This window comes from Bombyx mandarina, chromosome 04, assembly GCF_030267445.1.
Source record: "Bombyx mandarina strain Sakado chromosome 04, ASM3026744v2".
Taxonomy (NCBI): domain Eukaryota; kingdom Metazoa; phylum Arthropoda; class Insecta; order Lepidoptera; family Bombycidae; genus Bombyx; species Bombyx mandarina.
Genome location: NC_143211.1, coordinates 12,818,589 through 12,835,589, shown reverse-complemented (window position 1 = coordinate 12,835,589; position 17,001 = coordinate 12,818,589). Strand labels below are relative to the sequence as shown.

The 17,001-nt window shown below is 36.0% G+C and overlaps 1 protein-coding gene across 1 annotated transcript; it reads right to left on the bottom strand.

The window, feature by feature from the left end:
- Positions 1 to 6,257: 6,257 nt before the first annotated feature.
- LOC114250134 (cytochrome b5) lies at positions 6,258 to 8,664 on the bottom strand. Its single transcript, XM_028183873.2, has 3 exons — positions 8,458 to 8,664; positions 7,338 to 7,733; positions 6,258 to 6,927 (listed from the first exon to the last, which is right to left on the bottom strand). Exons 2-3 carry the CDS (start codon positions 7,617 to 7,619, stop codon positions 6,742 to 6,744), a joined length of 468 nt encoding a protein of 155 aa, XP_028039674.2. The 5' UTR covers positions 7,620 to 7,733; positions 8,458 to 8,664; the 3' UTR covers positions 6,258 to 6,741.
- Positions 8,665 to 17,001: the final 8,337 nt, after the last annotated feature.

The following is a 17,001-nucleotide window of genomic DNA, read 5'->3' as shown; positions in this document are numbered from 1 at the left end:
TCGTGCAACTTAACTCACAGACACGGCTCACTGAGTTTCTTGCCGAATCTTCTCAGTGGATCGTGATTCCGATCCGATGGTAGATTCAGCGGTTAAAGCAGCAGATAAACTCAACTTATTTTATAACTAAACTATTTCACTAATTCTGTCCAGATTTTCAATTTAAGAACCTATCTTAATCAAAAGTCAAAACTTAGGCCAAATGAAACATGGACAAGATATGTTGAAAATAAAAAGCACTCTGCGTTTAAAATGAGCTTTGTCATTATATTCATGAGGGAATTATATTCATGAGGCGTCTGTTCGAGATTGTTGTAAATAATTGTTTTTAATCTTTGTAGAGGAAAATTGTGGCAAGGTCGGAGTACCGGAGAGTTCCTAATTACGGTAAAGTCATTTTGCAGCATAAACACCTATGCTATGACCGTGAAACATAGATTCATTAGTACATCGATTATCTATAGGTTTAAAAAAAAAACCTTGATTAAAAAATATTATTTTGTTAACATTTTCAATTAGAGGCTTGCGTTGTTATCGATTACAAATGTAATGCGATCTTAATAAGAAGAAAATCCATTTCCTAGCTTTTGTTTGTTTATTTGTACAATGCGTTCGCACATTATTTACCTCTTTGGGTTAATATTTGTTAAGTATTTCTTATTTATTATTATCCCACTACCATAAATATACGATAGACCAGGCGCGAGTTTCAGAAATTGTTTTATTCACGTTCGTAGGTATGTATACAGGTATAGCTACAACGAACCTCCGACGAGACTCAGTTTAAATACTTATTTATTTTTGGTGCTATTTCGAAAATTTCAATTTATTTTCATTAATATTTCAATTGAAGGCATGAAAGCGTTCGGAACTTTAGGATCCAAGACGGCCAGTGTAATAATTTCTATTTACTAGTGGTAACACCCATTTATTCCGTCGAGTAGTAATCGCGTATTAAAAAGGGAAGCCCACAAATTTTATTTGAATAATCAAGGCAAATAACAAATAAATAAACTGGTGGGAGAACCTCTTGTGAGTCCGCACGGGTAGGTACCACCACCCTGCCTATTTCTGCCGTGAAGCAGTAATGCGTTTCGGTTTGAAGGGTGGGGCAGCCGTTGTAACTATACTGAGACCTTAAAACTTATATCTCAAGGTAGATGACGGCATTTACCTCGTAGATGTCTATAGGCTCCGGTAATCGCTTAACACTAGATGGGCCGTAAGATCCTCCACCACGTGACCTAATCAATAAAAAAAAAGGTAATTAACTATTAGTGTGCTCGGAGAAGTACTATCTTCCGGCTTATTTATGTGAAATATGTGTCCTGGTTTGGAGTTATTACAACATCTCGGCTTGAACTTGAAGTAAATGCCCTAAGTGGGACTCCGTCTCAAGTGGTACACCATTAATATTGTGTGCCTCCATGAACCACTGATGCGTAGAGCACCGTACACCTACAGCAACAAATTTCTTAATAAGAAATTGTACATACCTGTAGTTACTGTCAACTATCATAGAAGGCCTATTCCAGCTCACAATACCTACTTTTCCTACTTAGTTACATAATCTTATTAAAATTTGTCATTATTTTAATCAAATGTAGTTACTTAGCTTTTTTTTTTTTTTTTTTTTTTTTTATTGCGTAGATGGGTGGACGAGCTCACAGCCCACCTGATGTTAAGTGGTTACTGGAGCCCATAGACATCTACAACGTAGACGCGCCACCCACCTTGAGATACAAGTTCTAAAATCTCAGTATAGTACAACGGCTACCCCACCCTTCAAACCGAAACGCATTACTGCTTCACGGCAGAAATAAGCAGGGCGGTGGTACCTATCCGCGCGGACTCACAAGAGGTCCTACCACCAGTAATTACGCAAATTATAATTTTGCGGGTTTGATTTTTATTACACGATGTTATTCCTTCACCGTGGAAGTCAATCGTGAACATTTGTTGAGTACATATTTCATTAGAAAAATTGGTACCCGCCTGCGGGATTCGAACACCGGTGCATCGCTTCAACACGAATGCACCGGACGTCTTATCCTTTAGGCCACGACGACTATAGCTATAGCTACTTAAATCGAAACATATGAAAAAAAAGGAATTAATTTGCATTGGTAAAGTTATTTTTATTGCTTAAACATTACCTTAATAATATTTGAATAAATATCAGAGTGACTGATAATAATTACAATAAATGTAAACAAATAAAAAAATTGCGCATTATCATAACGTGTAATTTGCGTAGAGGTGTTATTATTATTATGTTTCATAAATAAGGGCATCTGTGTTAAATATCGATTAATACTTTAATAACATGTAATTAGTCTGTCCGGGGTGAGATATAAAACATTGACGTGAAAGCAAGCTATTTAATAATGCAGTAATATTATTAGATGCAATGCTTAAATTGCGACTAAAACCTCTCAATAGTCAACTACGGTTTTCCCTTTATCCGTCATAGTAACAATGACCACACCTCATTTTCCTGCATAATTCTTTCCATAGCTATTATTTTTAATCGGGGCAGTAGAACATGGAACTCGCACAGATTAATGGTTAGTTGCAGCGACTGTCCCGCACGCGGCGAATCAAGGAAGAGATTGGTTCACGAATGATTGCTGCGAAGCTACCTATTCGCGCATCCGCAAACGTCCCCGACGCACTGCAATGACGTGGCCGCCACATGAGCGCTCTGAAAGCGTTATTATATTGGTTACGTAGGGTATTGTAGGATTTCTTGGTGAACTTAACCCATAGGCTCAACATGTAGAAAGACTGGCAGTATGCTCTGAAAAGAGTAGTTTTCACTTCCGCAGTAAGCCGTGCGAACCTACGGACCAGTAATTTACTCCAGATTGACAACGCCCTGCGCTACCTGTCCATGTCTACATCGTCTGCAAACGTCTCGGTAACCCAGTGATTCAGATACTATGAGTCATGATAATCGCCTTATCGTTGCCGCCGCTGACTACTTCCCGAATCCTGATCACGCCGGAGCCCGTTACCGTTGACGCCCTAGACACGTCCTTACGGATCGATCAGATCCAATAACCTTTGCATTAGACGCCTTCAGCTCTAACACTAGGAGCAGGCTTAGGGACCCCGGTAACCGTACTCGTCGAACTCGACAAAGAGTTCGACGTGCAACCTAACCCATGAATCAACTCGCTGAGTTTCCTACCGAATCTTCTCAGCGGGTCGCGATTCCGATCTAGTAGTAGATTCATTCGCGAAGCAGCTGCTCTTGAGTTGTTAGGTCTCCTTCGAAGGCGCTCGGGCAACTGTTAGCAAATCCCATCCCTCCTGGCTGAGCCTCTGCTCGTCCACCTGTCCTGGTGAAACTGGAAAGGCCTCCGGGCCTTTCTTTTTTTTTTCGGGTAGGGGCCCGAACCTCCTACGAGGTCCCCGCGCCTAGGGGGCGCGCGGGGTATGTGAGACTTAACGATCTGCAGGTGTTGAGAGCAGATCGCGGGCCCAAGGATTTTAGGGCCCACCCACTAAACGACTCCCCTGCACTCTTACACCCGACGTCCGATCTCCGTCCGGGGTCAGAACCTGGACAGAGTAGGGGGGTTCCCGCGGTCAACACTACAACCAGACACGCGGCGCCGCCCCGAGGACGCCCGACCGACGGGTCGTGGAGGCGATAGTCGACGACCAACGACGTCGGTCTCCGCGGTACGGCGGCCTTACCAGGCAGCCCGGGCGGTGCCGCTGGTGTTCCGGGATACCCCGCTGGGCCAGAACCAGCCTGCCGGGTCGGAACGCGATACACCGTCGACCGGGTAAGGCCTCCGGGCCTAATCTAACCCTTCAATCCTAAAAAAAAATAGATTCAGATACTTGAATTGCGATACTTGCTTAAGAACACTGTCGCTGAGTGTGACTGATGGAATAGTTTCGTATGTATTTCTGCCTGATTTAAATACCATTAGCTCGCTTTTAACAGCATTATATCTGAGCCCATCTTCTTCCGCACAACGATCGCATATCGTAATCAGCTTTCTGAGAGTCCTGATCGATGGACTCAGCAACATCATATCGTCTACATAACTGATGTTATTGACAACACACACCATCAATGGAACAGCCGATACTGGCAATGCTGATTTCACGAATCAGGTGGTTAATGTATAAATTAAAAAGACTTGGCGATGATAAGCCACCTTTTCTTACCCCATAATGCGGCCTGCACATGTCCTATTGCGACCCCGACCACTTCATAAAATTGCTCTGATTACCATACCAGTATTTCAAGAGAGTGACAAACTCATGAGGTAAGTTTGTATCACTCGACAACTTATGCCACAACCTATCATACGCCACCAGATCAAACGCTTTAGAGAAGTCTAAAAAGTAGGCGTAGATAGAAGTGTCTCTGTCTGTGTAGTACTGGAAGGTATTCTTAAGATCCAGTATAGCCGTAAAAATCGAAAGTTCAGGTCGAAAGCCGAACTGGCCATCATGCAGCTCTAAGTGTCTTCGCAACTGAATATCAATAATTCCATCCAGTACCTTAGCGATGTCTGTTGCGACTGTTAAAGGCCTGTAGTTACCTAAACCGGATACATCCCCGGTTTTATTCTTAACTATCGGAACAATTACGGTCTTTATCATCGCTTCAGGCAAATATGAATGGCCTACACAGAAACAACATGGCAAGCACTCTGGGTAAGTGGACACAACAATGCTCAATACTCAATAAGTCATGACCAGGCTATTTTCTTCGCTTGATGTCTCTCACCACCCGTGGAACCTATTTCGCCGTGATTCGCGTAATTGGTCCCCTAAGCCGAATATGACCGACGCGACACCAGCATTCGCTGTTGCCACTGGAGACAGCACTCTAAAATGCTCCCTAAATGTGTTAGCAATTTGACCGGAGTTGCTAATACCCTCAACACTCACTGGGACACTTGGCTTCAGATTCAACTTATTTGTTTCCTTCCAAAATTTAGAAAAGTCTTTTGCTGAATGCTGTGTTGCAAGTACATATATCTGTTACGGTAAAAGTAGATATTGCGGCGAATGTACACATTTTCCGGAAAATGTGCACATTTGCCTCCTTGTTTGGGTAATGTGCATTCAACTAACATTTACAATTTCAAAGAAGGGAAATGCGCATGGAATTCACAATGACCATGTCGTTTTAGTAAATGTGAGCATGGCATACAAAATACGAAATCGCAAGTGTTATTAATGTGGTGCGCATGCGCACCACTACAACCTAACCTAACCTAACCTAACCTACAATATATTATATAATATGCAAAGAAAAGTATGTTTTGTTTGTCATTTACATTTTCTAATTAAAAATAATTTTCGTTATTAAAGCCTTTTGTATTATGTTTATTTAAATAAATATTTTTTTACTGCAACAACATTATTAATTTATTTGTATTTACTGTAAGTTTTCCTAAAACATAAAGGTAAGAGTATAAATTTACCAAAACGCGAAGACAAGAGTACACATTTGCCGGAAAATGTACATATTATTATACATTATATTCAGTTCACATATTATTATACCTAACTCTTTGGCAAATGTGTACATTTACCGGTAAATGTGTACATTTCCCAAGAATGTACATTTACCGTAACATATCCATCCTAAAGTGTCCAATCTTTTTTTAATATGCCGTTTCACATAGAGTTGTGATGTATAGTGAATTTCAACATCAGCATCTCCAAGTTGTGTAAACAGTCAGCTCAATTTTTTTAGGTATGAAAAAGGCATATTGTATACTAATCTTAATAATTTGATAATTGCTAAAGTGAATTTTGTTAATTTCCATTCTTATTCATAGAGCAACGAAAAGACACTTTTTTCAATGAAAAAAATCGCTGGGGTTACAATTCTAGAATTCGAAAATTATAATGAAAGCACGTTTTGAATTGTGCTGTAGGTACTTTCTTTTAAGAGAATTCTAATAAAATTGAATTTATTTTCATGTAATTAAAGCGTTTTCTTTCCGTGTCGGCAAAAAATCTACGAATGATTTGAATCCGTCGTTTCAATGACTATGAATGAAATAAGAGATACTTGTTGACAAAATATTGGGTAGAATTTGATAAAGTTTTTGAAACGCAGTTCATGATTTACACGATATTAACACATCTTAATTATTGCAGCACAAGACACGGTCACGATTGATAATACAAATTCTTAAGAGGTGAGGTTCAATACCCGTGATAACATAGCTATCGAGGCGTAGAGGAGTCTGAAGATAATGAAATACGTGATCTATTAGTGTATAGCATTTAATTGATTAAACATTAAAGTAGGAACATTTTTGACAAGCTTACTTGATAGAAAATATGCAAAATAGTAGTTTTTAATACTGACCTAACACTGTAATAATAAGATACACAAAATAAATAAATGCATATACTTATATCATAATCTTATAATCTATATTGTGCTAAAGAATATTAACAGGTCATACGTTAAGTACCATTGGAAGGAAAACCTATTATCCAAAGTATAACCAGTAAAAATAGCTTCACTTAAATCCAATTTAAGACTTAATTAAATATATTTATCAAAAAAGTTTATTAAAACAACAATAATTGTCTGAATATGATTAAATAAAAACAAATTTAATTAAAAGCGTTCACAGTAATTTCTGTGAAATCATCCGCCACCAAATATACTACTTTCATATTAATAATATTTCTTTCATTAAAAATATTCATTTATTTTATATTTTCAATAAATACCATCCCAGGTCATTCAGGTATATCGCTAAGCTTAATACCACCCGGGCGTCGGTACAAGCGTTCCTGTAGGGGCAGTTCTCCGACTAGAAATCGATCTAGAGCCTTAACAGCCATGCGAGAGTGCCCAGAACTCCTGAAAGCCGTGCTTGCGTCTCGGCCTGCGTACTCCAACATTATATCGCCACCGCCAGGGTGCTGGAATTATAATTAACAAAATGATAACCTTTTCATGCGCGTTTTCCGTTACTCACTCGAAAACAGTTTATCCTACAGCACGTTCTTGTAATGACCGGTTCAGATTCACGTGAGAGTCACGCGTATGTCCATTCTCATTAATTTCAGAAATCCCGAAACTTTGCCAGTGTCGATACAAGACAGCTTGTGATTAGATATGAAAATTATTGCAATGAATACGCAAAAAATGTATGAAATCGTTTGAACTAAATGTAGGTTCTGTTAGAACTAAATCTGTTAGTTAGAATGTATTTAAAATTCCTGTACAACATTCGATTCTTTATCCACAGCACCATAATACTTTTGCTAATCCTAAATGTTTCCGTGCGTAACATTAAACCTAAAAGTATCAAGTAAAGTATGGAGCTCACCTCGTCTAAGAATGTCGATATATCATAGACACGATCATAAATAACTATCCAGCAATCATCGGGCGTGTCATGGTGGGCAACTTCTGCCAAAGTAATTGTGCGGTCCTTGGCTTCAGGTGAGCCTGGTACCACTTCAGTCCACTGTTTCTGCTCCGTGTTAACTGACCAAGGATTGACAAAGCGTAAGGCTGCCATAGTTAGCGCCATTAGATCCAAATCTGCGTCCTGATTTGGCGTGGGTGCTGACAAATTCACTTCGTTGGTAGTATGTACCGTCGTCATCTTTGTGTTCAACTTTAAATTAATATTCGAACTCCTGCGTCCTCAGTGATTTGTAGAGCTTGTTCGTTTCTTAACGCGGTCTCAGCACAATTGATCTATTGCAGACTTGTGGTTCTGTAAAAGTGTTATGAAACCAAGTTAAGTTTAGTTTGCGTTTCTAATCGTCTTAGGGGTGACGGGTAGAAGTACCCGATTCTGATCTTTATTTTAATTTTAAAAACTCATCGAATTCTGCTCGCCTGTAAAAGTTTATTAATGTAGAATGTGATTTTACTTTCGTTGCTAATTAATTACTATTTAAGTTTTAAAAAACATAAATGTTTGAAAACAATATCTACGGACAACCCTAATTAAAATCATTGGACCGTATACATGAACATATTATACTTAATCCGAGTATCAAATTCCATGTCCAACTTAGGTATACCACCGTCAAAGCAAGAAGGTGGTATATAAGACGTTCAGAAACTCAGAACTAGCATTAATGTTCAGACGCGACTCGAGTTATCTGTCGGATGTGACCCCCAAAAACAAAAGATAATTAACTCCTTTTATCGTTTCAAACTTGCAAATAATAATACGATCGCAGCACTTATCTTCTTCGATTGACGTAAATCGAAAAATTCATGATAGTTCAGCTGATCTGCGAATGACCCCTGTATAAACTGAGGAAGCAAAATGAGTGGAGTCCCATAAGTATATCCTTTTTTTCAATACTACTCTTAATAATACGGATCAATAGATTTGTTTGCTTCTTTTGAAGAATAATTAGTCAATAAAAGACCAATAATACACGTCTTATCTAGAGCATAAAAGCGGCAAAACAAATAATATTTACCTTTTAATCAATGCACTCGATCTGAAGGTTTCGTGTTATCTTTGTTGATGTTCGAATCTCGGGGAATGACTGTCACACCAATTGTCACTATGCCACAGTTGTTCGTATTTTAGCTTATTCTTCGCAATGTTTAGATGATGCATGAGAGCGTATACCATTGCCACGAATTAATATTGTCTTGTCATCTAGAACCCGCGACTTGTGAATGAGGTGTCTGGTGTTGTGCGAGTGCTTTTATAGCGTGCGATCGAATCCGCTGGCACGCGCCTTTGTCTGATGTAACCGCTTGCTTATCTTGCTTGGCACACGATCACCCGCACACGACTATATTTCAATAATAAACTAGTGAAGCCCTGAAAACTTCTTAAAACTAGTCATCAGTCTATACATTTTATGGTATATACAATTAGTCGTTATAATTTAAAATTGAATTGCTTAAAATTTGCTTTGCTTTGCTTTGAACCGGTAATTTACTATTGTCAGTTTGTTTATATTTTCTATTTTCCTTGCGCTCGCGTTCCACCGAAGCTTCGATTGAGTTTCCACGTAAGAAATGGACTCATTTGTGTATTACAGTAAAAAAACAGTACCTATATGGTTTTTTTTTCCAAAAAAATCATATTTAAAAAAAAACAATATTCGACAAAATTAATTAAAAGCCAAAGGAAGACAGTTCAGTCGATGCTCTCCGTAGACGGAATTTTAAATTATGTGGTTTTTGAGCAATCCCCAATTCCAAACAAATTTTAATAGCCCGAAAAATGTACAACATTTAAATTTAAAGAAACAACATTGAAGGCAAGTTCTGCCCATTTGCCCTTCGGCGGCGATATTGAAACAATAAAAAAATATATTGTCGAATTTGGAATAAGATAATTACAACTAATTTATTAGATGCGTACATGAGTGGCAATTTTTAGCATTATTGCATCATTTTTTACGTTTTTACATTTTACAACAGGAAAAACATGACAAGCTCCAATTCAGCGGGCTGTCGATCATAGATGATCTCCAATCTATAAAAAAATCCAAATAGGGGAGTATTCATCACCTTTCATATAGGTTTCACATAAAAAACAATATTTATAACTTTTCTATTCGAAAAAAAAAACATGATCGATTAAAATTATTAGCGTTTATTTCATATGAACCCTAAAAAATAAAAATATTTCACCCTTTCTTAATTGACATTAAGCAATTACTAAAAAGTCAATTTTGAGTTTCAGAAGATACACGATCATTTTCTTAAAAAAGTCACATAAGTTTTTACCAAAAATACAATATTATCAGAGTAGTAACCAGTGACAATTATTGCTTCTCTAAGCCGGTTCGTCTGAAATAAGCATCGGAAACATGTTCTAATGGATGTCGTACGACGCGGACGCAAAGTTCGTTAACCGGCCTACGTACTGAATCAAGAAATTGATATCACATATTTTATCATCATTTCCTGACATTTAAAGGCCTTATGTGAAATCTGTACATCATAAAAAATATAAATTTTTAAGCTAGCTGACCTGGCAGACTTCGTAGTGCCTCAATCGATAAATAAAAGACCTAAACTTTTGTATAAAATAAAATTAAAACAAACAAAAGGAATCCGTCCGACGGGGGACACACCAAAGGGAACACAAAATTGTTATTTTTATTTAATTCTGAGCATTTTCATATCTTTTTTCTACCTTTTAAACCTTCTCTGAACTTCCACAAATAATTCAAGACGAAAATTAGCCAAATCGGTCCAACCGTTTTCGAGTTTTAGCGAGACTAACGAACAGCAATTCATTTTTATATATTATAGAAGATACTTAGTCGTAATTTTAGTCAAAATTACATTTTCCCTCCATTTTCGCTAGTAACCTAAGGGGCTGTTCCAACTTTGCGCGGACGGGTAGGTGAGTTCACGGGCTCAACCTGAGAAAAGCTAACACCGATCTTAACAACGGTGAAGCTTCGGAGAATCTACAAAAGGCGAAACTGCGGCGAGAAACTCAGTGGGCAAAATTACATGAAATGTATTTGAATTAATTATTTAGACTTTTACCCACTGAGTTTCTCGCCGGATCTTCTCAGTGATAGATTCTGATTTTAGTTACTGAAATTACTTGACTAAATTAGAATTAATTATTGCACGACGAAGTAAATGCCAAGCAAGGGGTCTAATATTATATCTAATTTATGGATCTCTTTATTTATGGATTTAAGAACTTGATAAGCAGACACAGAGTTGAAAAAAGTAAAAAACTTTCTATTTTTTTAATCTCATGTCGTTTTACGCACAATGAAAACATCCGTCGTTAGGGTGAACGTTCAAGGTTAAAATAATATAGAATAGATATAATATATGTAACAATATTTATTTGTCGATAAACTCGCTGACTATGACACTCTTGTTCGTTGTTCACCACTTTTTGTTAGTGGAGTTCAATAAAGACATTTCAATTTAATTCTTTGCGATTCTAACTATAAGCTACATGTACCCGAAACTATTCCATATCTGAAATCTATTATCATCAATCAATCAATAAATACAAATCAAATCTCAAAGATCTAGTTCAAGCTTTTCTCCGAAAGTTTGTTTTAAATTTAATTGGCTATTTTTACTAACTATCCAATTGAACAATTAAAATAAACACACGTCCTGAATTAAAATTCTATTCCTTTGATTTAAATACGAAAAAAAAATAGGGAAGGCAACAATTTTATGACTTTAGAAAATATAATATTTACAGCTCAATAATTCTTAACGTAAATCAAAATTTCGTTAAGAAACTTTCATAGATATAGTTTATGGTATGATTATCAAATCCAATAAATTAATGTGCACCCGAATCATACACTACCTTTATTACTTTTTTAATTTTAGGAGTTTACTGCAAAGTATATGTCCTATATGTAATTATTAGTTACATACTTGGAAAACTTTACATTAATTGGTTAGAAAGTCATGACGTAAAGTTTTTTTTTTTGGTGTTTGTCATTGAAAGACGTATAGTAAAATGATGCTTTAAAATATATGCTAATAGATAAGCAGTTCCATAATTTATTTATTACGTCGTGATTGTTGTTTCTTGTTATCATAGTTGTGTAGTTAAACAAATACACATTTGCGGCTTTATAGCCACAAATTAATTTTGTAGCAATATGTTGAAATATATTTTAGAGGTAAATAAATGAAAATTATACAGCGGTTTCACTTAAAATATATTTTTAGGTAAAACATGAAAAGATTTTTCTTCGTTGAAAGCTATGAGTTGAAGAAAAACTCGTGGTGGCCTAAAGAATAAGACGCCCGGTGCATTCGTCTCTTTCGATGCACCGGTGTTCGAATCGGCGGCATTTACGTTGTAGATTTCTATGTGCTCTGGTAACCACTTAACACCAGGTGGGCTGTGAGCTCGTCCATACATCTATGCAATAAAAAAATATACTAATGATAAAACGATCAATTTAATTTGAACAATAGATTTTTTTTATTTTTTAGATGAATTTAACTATTGTTTATTTTACTAGTAAAATATACCAGTAAAATAAATTAAATTAAAGTTAATTAAAAAAAAACTAAAATAAATTAGTTAGTTAGGAGTTACTCGGTAAAATAAAATAAATTACTCTAAAATGTAACTATACTTAAATAAATAGATAGATAATATGTTAGAGGAGAAGATGAAATATGCATCAGCATTATTATTGTTGTTATTGTAAATATTTCGTCAAAATTATTATACGTAAGCGAAACGCTGTTGACGTCATGCCCTTTAAGTTGTTTGGCCCCGATAATTATTATTTTTACAATTTCTGGAAATTCTTAGGTTTTGTTTTTAATTATAATGACGTGCTTGTGCATTACTCATTAGTAAAATGATAATAAAATAAATATAAAAAAATAATAACGTAAATTTTCATGTAATTCAATAGATGTGTTTTATTATTATATTTTTTCACATGTACGTTTTATATTGGTTAAACTTTTTTCTTAAATTTTTCACAAACCATTTTTTATCTATGTATGTTCACCGATTTCTCGAGAATCCTTGAACCGATTCTGATAATTCTCTTTTCCGTTTTTGTTCGAATGGGTAGATTTCCCGAATTGTCCTGTAATCATCAAGACCTGATGATGGGATCCTGGAGAAATCCATAATTTTCAAAGCCTATCTTGAAGTGATTTGGGTGTTTCTTGTTGCCTTGTACATCAATATTACGCGCTTGATAATTATTTTGCTGCGATGCTATTTTAAAACTGCGATATCTTCTCATACTCATTAAAATAATCATAGCGAGATACTCATTAAAATCAAGAGTGGGTAATTTCAAAAAAAATTAAATATTTGTATAGAATATCGTATTTATTTGGATAGGGATTAATATCATCTTCATAAAAACACCTTCAGAAATAATGCTTTATTATAGAACAAATTTGGTTAGCATAAAAAACGTTATAATGAGTCAGCCTTAACTTAAAGACATATGCTGTCGCAGATTTTTTTTTAGATCTTTTAAAGGAGAACAATTCGGTCTTACATTATTTTAGCGAAACTTTAACCGTGGCCGCAGCTCACGCAGCGGAAGCTCTCAAAAAGGAAAAAAAAAACTTGATTTTGAAACATTCTTTATTGGTGGTGTATTGGTCTCAACGTGATGTTTTTCAAATCGGACCATTAGTTCCTGAAATTAGCGCGTTCAAACAAACAAACTCTTCTGCTTTATAATATTAACTAGTGGCCCGCTCTGGCTACGCCCGGGTCTTTAACAAAAATTTTGACAACGTTGTTTTATTTTTTTAAATAAAAGAACACTTATTGCGGCATAACTATAATAGTTAGACATATGCTGTCACGACACTTTTTGTAAATAATACAAAGTTGTAGTACATTATTTTATTCTATCATCAATATTTTTCGCAGGGCACGCGATGTAAAGGATATTTTAAGTAATTTTTTTACACCTTGGGTTACATTATTGGAGTTTTAGTAAGGATCCCTAATTTTTTCAAAAAAGATTATGGCCTATGTCACTCGGGAATAGTGTAGCTTCCAAACAGTGAAATAATTTTTCAAATCGGTTCAGTAGTTTCGGAGTCTATTCAATACAAACAAATAAACAAATCTTTCCTCTTTATAATATTAGTATAGAAGTATAGATAAAAATATAAGTATAGTTTCACAGCATTTTAGTTCTTTTTATCTTCCATTTTAACATCTTGATAATATTGTGGAGACGACAAAACACAATTTATGTTCACAATATCAGGATGAGGTTCGAAATTCAAATGTAAATTTCTTAAATTTTTTTTACTCGGAATTCATGGGTAGACCGTGTATGAGAATATATAAATTTTTTGTTTTTGGGAATTTTGGGGATTTTTTTTGTTAACTCTCACACTGCTGTCACCTATGTAACTAGTCAGGTCATAGGTATTGTCACACAGTAAAAACTTTTCTTTTAGAATGCTGACCACAAAAAAGTTTATTGAATTCGAATTTCGAATTGTTCATGAAAATAAAAATGTATACTTTTAGAATTTTACTCATTTTTAAATATGGAGTGGACGCTTAAAGAAGACTGTGTTGCAGTTATTGCGTTGCATCGTTGCGGTTACGCGCCAATTCAAATTTTTAACATACTGAAAAATTTGAATATAACCAAAAGATTCGTTTATCGTACCATCAAACGATACAATGAAGACTCTAGTGTAGATGACAGGTCAAGAAGTGGTCGCCCTCGGTCTGTTAGGATAAAAGTGCAGTAGCAGTGATAAAAGCTGTGAAGGTGCAAATTCAAAGAAATCCCAAACGTAAGCAGAAACTGATGGCCCTTCAGATGGGGTTAAGCAGAACCACGGTGAAAAGGGTGTTAAATGAAGACTTAGGGCTTCGGGCATATCGAAGAAAAACAGGACAGCGTCTGAACGCTCGTCTAATGGACCTGAGACTGAAGAGATGCCGCGCTTTGTTGAAGCGGTACACGGGAAAAAAATATCGGGAAATTCTTTTCTCGGATGATAAAATTTTTACCGTAGAAGAGAGCTACAACAAACAAAATGATAAGGTGTACGCACACAGTAGTGAAGAAGCGAGCAACCGTATTCCGCGTGTCCAACGAGGTCATTTTCCATCCTCGCTCATGGTATTGTTGGGAGTTTCTTATTGGGGCTTAACAGAGGTACATTTTTGTGAGAAAGGTGTAAAAACGAATGCAGTTGTGTATCAAAATACAGTCCTGACGAACCTTGTGGAACCTGTTTCTCATACCATGTTCAATAACAGGCACTGGGTATTCCAACAAGATTCGGCGCCAGCTCATAGAGCGAAGAGCACACAAGACTGGCTGGCGGCGCGTGAAATCGACTTCATCCGGCACGAAGACTGGCCCTCCTCCAGTCCAGATTTGAATCCGTTAGATTACAAGATATGGCAACACTTGGAGGAAAAGGCGTGCTCAAAGCCTCATCCCAATTTGGAGTCACTCAAGACATCCTTGATTAAGGCAGCCGCTAATATTGACATGGACCTCGTTCGTGCTGCGATAGACGACTGGCCGCGCAGATTGAAGGCCTGTATTCAAAATCACGGAGGTCATTTTGAATAAAATTTAGTGTCATAAGAATCTATGTTTTGTTAAGTTCATTTTGGTATATGAATGGTTACATAATGAATAAACTTGTTTCAATTATTTTACATTAAACATGTGACAGAATTTATGACCTGACTAGGTACATATATATAATTTTCAAACGCAAATTATTTCCATACAACGAAATGACATGAAATCAAACTATGATGAGGTTCAATTATAATAATTATATTAGTTCTTTATAGATAGCATCCAATCTTCGGTACCATTAACTTGTTTTAATTGGTATTAATTCATTAGATACGCATTAATTTATCGTTAAAACTTTTGGAATATCAATGACTTAATGAAAATAGTTCAAGATCGTTACAGTCGTACCACAATGGTCATGGTTCATTTACGTTTCGGTATCATTTTAATGTATATCTAAATTAGTTTCTAATAATAATAAAAGTTATTTTTTTAATTTGCTTAACGACTTTTTTAAATCTATACACATAAATAAAATTGGAGTATCTGTTTGTAATATTGAAATAACCGATTTTTACTACTTGCATATGAATATACATAGTCTTGCCATAAGTACTGAGACAAAGGAAAAAAAAATTCTATTGCAAATAACATTTATTACTTTTACAGTGTGTTAGTTTAGTACATAAATATAAAACAATTTAAAGTATAAAAAGCTTATTCGAAGTGGTCTCCATTGGCTGCAATACAGTCTTTTAAAGGTTAAGGCCAGTTATCAATAGAAACACGCACTCTTTCCATGGGAAAAATTTTCACTGCCAATCGTACGGATTGTTTTAGGGACTCCAAATTATCATGGCGTTTAGAGCAAGCCATACTCTCTAAAACTGACCATAAATCATAATCCAGCGGATTAAGATCGGGACTAGACAACAGCCAGTCTTCAGCTCTGATGAAGTCTGAAACGTTCGTTTTCAACCAAAACTGCATAGACCGAGCTTTATGACCTGGCGCCGAGTCTTGCTGGAAGGACCATTATTGAACATGATGTTGTTAAGGGGCTTCACTACCTTCTCAAGAATGGTATCTTGATACACTTGTGCCGATGTTTCGATACCTTTTTCACAAAAGTATGTCTCAGTCACTCCTTCATAGCTAATACCCCACCAAACCATCACTGAAGTCGGATAGTGTCCACGTTGCTCTCTGTCGACTAATTGGGAAGCTTCCTTAGAGCTTTGAGCATAAATACGGCATTTTGTTTGTTAAAATGTTGCTCATTTGTAAAAAAATTATCATCCGTAAACAAAATTTTTCTATGAACTCCCTTTGCGTACCGCTTCAGCAGCGTTGTTTCGATTTTACCACCCTATTCTCTTTTAAATGATCAGTTAAGAAATGACCAGTACGTCTCTTATAGGCTGCAAGTCCTAAGTTATCTTTTAAAATACGCGACATGGTTCTAGGTGCTAGCTTCATCTCCCGAAATAAAATCTTTTGATTTCGGACAGGATTTTTTCGAATATATCTACCATCTATCTTTCCCTTACTGCTTTGACCGCCTTTTTCGTACGAACACTACGTGGACGGCCAGATCTTTTTCTGTCACAAACAGAGGTACACAAACAATTTACTAATACCAAGCGTATGGAGAGTTTTAAAAATTGCATTTGGTTCCATACCTACTTTATGTAATGCAATCACAGCGATTCGGTTCTCTTTATCACCCCACTCCATTTTAATATCGCAAAATATTGTACAATGTATTGGCGCCAAAATGAGAAAACTCAATGAGCAATCATATAAAAATGACAGATTCCTAATTCAAATTTAATATTTTGTTTATTTTTAATTGTAACAGTATTTATGGCCAGACTAAGAATATATACGGTACACACACCAAAATAACATTATTTACAATTTTTGTCTGTCTGTCTGTTTGTTCCGGCTAATTTCTGGAACGGCTAGACCGATTTTGACGAGACTTTCACTGATAGG

Excerpts from the sequence above, each read along its gene's own strand:
- LOC114250134 (XM_028183873.2), bottom strand. The coding sequence starts at position 7,619 with ATGACGACGGTACATACTACCAACGAAGTGAATTTGTCAGCACCCACG. Across the intron at positions 6,928-7,337 it reads TATCGACATTCTTAGACGAG|CACCCTGGCGGTGGCGATAT; the intron begins GTGAGCTCCATA and ends TTATAATTCCAG.